At 49.3% G+C, this 5,325-nt stretch overlaps 1 protein-coding gene across 2 annotated transcripts; it reads right to left on the bottom strand.

Moving 5' to 3' along the window:
* LOC125530131 (protein kinase G11A-like) lies at positions 1 to 2,894 on the bottom strand (the record flags this gene model as incomplete). 2 transcript variants are annotated; one of them, XM_048694530.1, is given in 3 exon segments in its annotated part: positions 1 to 198; positions 689 to 1,638; positions 2,529 to 2,894. In XM_048694530.1, coding segments are annotated over 2 exon segments (1,055 nt in total), but the record flags the coding sequence as incomplete, so codon positions are not given.
* Positions 2,895 to 5,325: the final 2,431 nt, after the last annotated feature.

Below are 5,325 nucleotides of genomic sequence, written 5' to 3'. Positions count from 1 at the left end.
TTCCGAAGTGCTTCTGTTTCGGGATTGGATGACCTGATTAGAGTCGGGCTAACTGTACAGCGAAGGGAGAGGTCGAAGTCGGATAGCATGATGTGCCCGTCATCACGGACAAGAATGTTTTCAGGCTTCAGATCACGATATATGATACCGAGCATGTGCAAGTACTCCATAGCAAGGAGGATTTCTGCTACATAGAATCTGTGATTAAGAAGAAATGCAATATCGAATCAGTGTGCAGCAGTTTTTATTTAGTAGAAATAACTTGTAAGAAATACTAAAAAAGGTATTCACAACAATATTACTGGGATATTTATGTCGCTATATGTTGTATTTGCTTCATTTAATTTGATGCATGTTTAGTTCTGCTGCATGGATGTAATCTGAAGCAAAGTAGATGGGTTTTTTTAGCAGCAAATTAAATTTGCAAATGTTGCTTTCTCGTCGACAATTTCCACAAGATCATACGATATCTGGCCAATTAGCACATTACAGGCAATTTTTCATACATTCAGCTAACTTGAAACAGATAGTAACTTTCCGCTATTCTTGGCTTTGTTGCCACGATACATGGGAACACACAGAATCGGATGAACGCTATTGTTTAAAATACTAAGAAAATGCTGAATCCTAAAAGTCAAGAAGACAGTAAAGTATATTATGTACAGCGTAAAAGATGGATCAGACATACTTGACAGCTTGTTCTGGAAAATACTTGCCACGCTGTTTCTGTCGAAGTGTATGCAAGTCTCCCCCAGGGCAAAACTCCATAACCAGACATGAGAACTTGTCAGTCTCAAAGTGTGTGTACAGTGTTGGAAGAAAAGGATGATCCAAGCACTGTAAGATTTCCTTCTCAGTCTGGGCTCGAAGCAACTTCTTACGGCCTGTGAGTGATGCCTTGTCCATAACCTTCATTGCAAAATAGCTCTTGGTTCCAGTCAACTCTGAAAGATACACACTGCCGATGTCACCACAACCTAGCTTCTTCAATAGCTTAAAATGGCTGAGGCCAAGAATCCCATCTCTAGTCCTGATCATCTGGATTGCCTCCCACCGTGAATCATTTGCCTTGTGAGGCTTGCTGGTGCTACTAAAACTGCTGCACGCGCTTTCCTCGCTGACATCACTGCCTGTGCTCGGCCTGCATCGGCTGCTAATACCTCTTTCTCCAGTCTCAGACCTTCCTGTCAACCTGGCACTTCCACTTGCACTAGCTGCACCATGATCCTTATCTACCGTCGAGTCTGATTTCACGTTTCCATCTGTGTTTCCATTTTCCACTGTATCCTTCTCATCATCTGCAGGAACCTTGCTGGATGTAACATCAACGGACTCATGTAGCTTGTGAGATGGTTTCTGGTCATTGGACTGGACTTCTTTGTTTTGACTGCTCGGGATAGCCGATTCGGGCAATTTTCTTGGCAAGCCTGTACTGGGTTTACTCGAACTGGTGAGATCCAGAGAGGAATCATTCTGAGAACACTGCTTCTTTTCTTCAGTGTTGGGGATTGTTGGGATGGTTTGGGGCATTGTCTTGGAAGTCATTGCTCTGACAACTGAAACCTGAACCCCAGATTGCAATACTACTGGTCAATCAAGGGTTTGAGCTTGGATGGACCACTGAAGTGCATTCCAAATCTGCAAAAGGAGCAAGAAAAATCTTATAAACCAAAGATAGATACATGCAGGCAATAATTGCATGACTACATGAGCCATCAACTCAAAGAGCAAAAGATCACCAACAGTCAACCATCACTGCCAAGCAAGATCAAGAAAGAACCTCCACACTCACCACTCAGATCCATCAACCTTCCCACCAAAGTGAGAGAGAAGTGAGTCCTGTCACAAGCCACAACTGGACTTAACAAAGTTATCACTTGAGAGTTCATGTCGCCCCTCCTATCCTAGTCCTATATATGGCACTGGCGAGGCCACTGAACCTGTCCAACCGCCCACTAACTGTAATCATGCAACACTATGGATGCAGATGTAGCACTCCCCACTCGGGAATAAACAAGATTTGTTAGGGATCCGCAAAGAGCGGTGCCCTCTTTCTTTCTTTCTTTCCCATCAGAAAAGGAGAGGAAAGAAAAGCGGCTCCCAATCCCCCATCACCCACCCGAAAACGACGCCTTTAGCCCCTCGCAGGCGCATTTTACCACGATCGATTGGAAACGGTGCTGCAGGCGCATCAATGGCGTCCTTTACCGCCATCAATGGCGTCCTTTACTGTCACATCGAAACGCAGGCTTTCTTGCAGAGAAAACCGAGGGAAAGCGGGAAATCATCATGGAGCCGGCAGGGGGTGCCACGCGCTTTCGGCTTTTGATCTGCGGAATGCGGAGGCACGGAATCTCGCGGTCGCTGCGGTAAAAAGAGTAAACGGCGGCGCGCATGAACGGCGGCGCAGATCTAAACATGGCCGGATCACGGTCCGGTAACGGCGGGAGGAAGAGGGACAAGAGCCGGAGATCGAAGCAGGGGAAATGCTGCCATGAAAGAACAAGAAAAGGTGCGAGAAATCTCACCGGAATGGCGTCGTCGTCGGGGCCTTGAGGGGTGGTAGATCTTCGCGCGTCCGGGGATGAGACAAAGAGGAAGGAGAAGGAAGGACGAGGAGCGCCCGGAGGAGGCGGATCGAGTCACGGGGTACCCGACCAAGGAGCTGCCTGTGGGCTCTCGTGCTGCGCGGCTCGGGAGTTGCGACGAGTGAGAGGTGGTGGGTCGTTGGAGGAGTGTATGCGCAGTAGTAGGAGTAGTAGTGGTGGTAAAGAGGGAAGGGGAGGCGCGCAGGAGGCGGAGAAAGGCGACGTGCCGGGCGCTGAAAGGCCAGCTTTCTCTTTCGTCCACGCTGAAATCGCTGTGGATTCGTTCGCGGAGGTGATGATTCTGTCGAAATTTTGGGGCTCCGGCTGATGGGGAGACGACGTGACGGGGTTATCCCAAAAATGACATGGATGGCCGCCCTCTGCATGGACCTTTGTGTCGGCACCCGGAGCTTGCAGCCGGGAGCAAGTTTCAGGTGGAGCAATCCAGCGACGTCGGAGATGCTCCCTCAGTCTCGACCTCGGTCCCTAATTACTCGTCTTAAAAATAGATGAACTCAATGTATGTAAAATTCAAAATATGTCAAAATACATTTATTTCTGCGACAAATAATTTAAGACGGGGGAAGTGTTGGAAATATGAGCAATTTATCGAATGATTTTATTAACAGAAATACTAGATAAAGCACGACTAGTATAGCAGTGATAAAACAAGTCATGCAATTTGACGAAGAGAAGGTAAACAGCATCTTCATATATAAACTGTAACTAAACACATCTAGAGCAGATAGTATAGCAAGTTGTGTATATGAAACAGAGTCTAACATATCTAGGGCAAATATTATAAGAAGGAACTGTAGCAGGACCTCTAATAGAAAGAGAAAGAACACGTACGGGACAGCAGCAGCAGAAGCGCCGGACTTGGGGTCGGTGTCCTCGCCAGCCATGTCGTCGAGGAGGTTGTCGACGTCGGGGAAGTAGTCGTCGGAGTCCCGGACGTCCGTGACAAAGAAGTCAGTAGTCGCGCTGAGCGCTCCCCAAAAACCTTATCACCCTTCTCCCGTACAGGACTCAAAGAGGTGGAGTTTCGGAGGCCTACTGTCCCGACCTGCAGTGGACGCCGCAAGCCGGGATGGGAAAGATCATAGCAGCAGCACAGTGCTCAGGAACTTTGTGGTGAGAGGAAAAGGATCTTCGGTGCGTATCTCTGAGAGGAGCGATCTCCCTTTTATAGGCGCAAGAGAAGGAGGCGAGAGGCTGCGCCGGGAGCTGAAGGGAACGAGGGAGACGAAACGAATAGGCAGCAGGCGAAGAGGTGTGTCGTTCGTATTCAATCTCCACTACAGCAAAACGTTTCAGCTTCCGTGTGACCTTTCATATACCCGTCGTGCGTAACAAAAATTTAGACATCGGCTCGGCTCATTCCCGCAACCCGCGGCGCGTCGTGACGTGACGTGGCGTGGCGTGGCGAGGCGGTCGGAGGAGGAGGAGTGTGCGTGGATGTCTCTCTTGTTCTCATCCTCATACATGTGGAGAAAGAGCCTCCCTTATAAAGAGGTCCAACTCCCTCTAAACTAGCAATGTGGGGCTAAACTTTAGTTCTACCTCTTACCTTGCACGAATGGGCTGCGTGGTCATCTAGGATTTATTAGAAATTTTCTGAAACTGCTAATGGGCTAGGCCCAAAATAGACAAAATTCCAGCAATTCCCCACCAGATCCCAAAGGCACGCAAAATTTGCCTTTGGTTCCAAAACACTGTTTTATATACCGGTACTGCAGTGGAGAGTGTTAAGTTGAACTTCCACCTAAAACTCTAGACTATGATGAAGCTATGTACCTAGGATAGGGTCATGGATCTATCCAAGATACCCTCCCCAAGGACATCTCTAAAGGAACCAGGAGCATTCGAAGAAAAATCATCATTCACTCGACCATAAAGCTAGGTTCCACTCGACAGTCTTGAAGACACTCGACCGTATGGACAATCACTCGACTACCAGAAGATCTAGAGCCATTGCACTCTGCAACGGTTGGAAATTAAGTCATAGCTTTATGGGTCATTATGTATCTTTATGGCAGGCGTTACCAGTAACGTCTCCATCTTTATGCACCTTAAACCCTTTGTAACTGAGGGCGGGAGGGGTTTGGCGAACTCTATATAAGCCACCCCCCTTCTCAGGGACAAGGGTTCGCACCCACTATAACACACACGCATATAATCCAGTCGACCGCCTCCGGGCTCCGAGACGTAGGGTTGTTACTTCCTCTGAGAAGGGCCTGAACTCGTAAAACTCGTGTGAACAACTCCTCCATAGATAGGATCTTGCCTCCACATCCCTACCCCCCATTCTACTGTCAGACTTAGAACCACGACAGTTGGCGCCCACCATGGGGCCGGTGTCTTAGCGACTTGTTGGAGAAGTTGTGATTTTTCCGATCCCCTTCAACATGGTTTCAGGCGGAGGTTTGGCCAAGGGCCACGAGATCCGTCTCGGTGCGCTCGTATTCATCGCCGATGACTCTTCTTGGCTCCAGGAAGCGCCACTCGACCTCGAGGCGCTCCCCGTCCGCGGGGCAACGCACTTTCGCGCATGCGTCCGTGACGTCCTCCTGCGGCAGACGTCAACTCAGTATCGGTAGGCTCCCGTACCGACCTCCCTCCCTGCAGCCCGCCGGGGCAAACGTTCCGGCCGGTCGAGGCTTCAGCGGTGGGTGAGGCACGCGGTGGCTCGCCAATCGGCCACTCCCCAGGTCGCGGCAATCGAGCCCGACGAAAC

Source organism: Triticum urartu, unplaced genomic scaffold, assembly GCF_003073215.2.
Source record: "Triticum urartu cultivar G1812 unplaced genomic scaffold, Tu2.1 TuUngrouped_contig_6095, whole genome shotgun sequence".
Classification (NCBI taxonomy): Eukaryota; Viridiplantae; Streptophyta; class Magnoliopsida; order Poales; family Poaceae; genus Triticum; species Triticum urartu.
Note: the sequence above shows the minus strand (reverse complement) of the source record. Positions and strands in the feature narration are given on the sequence as shown.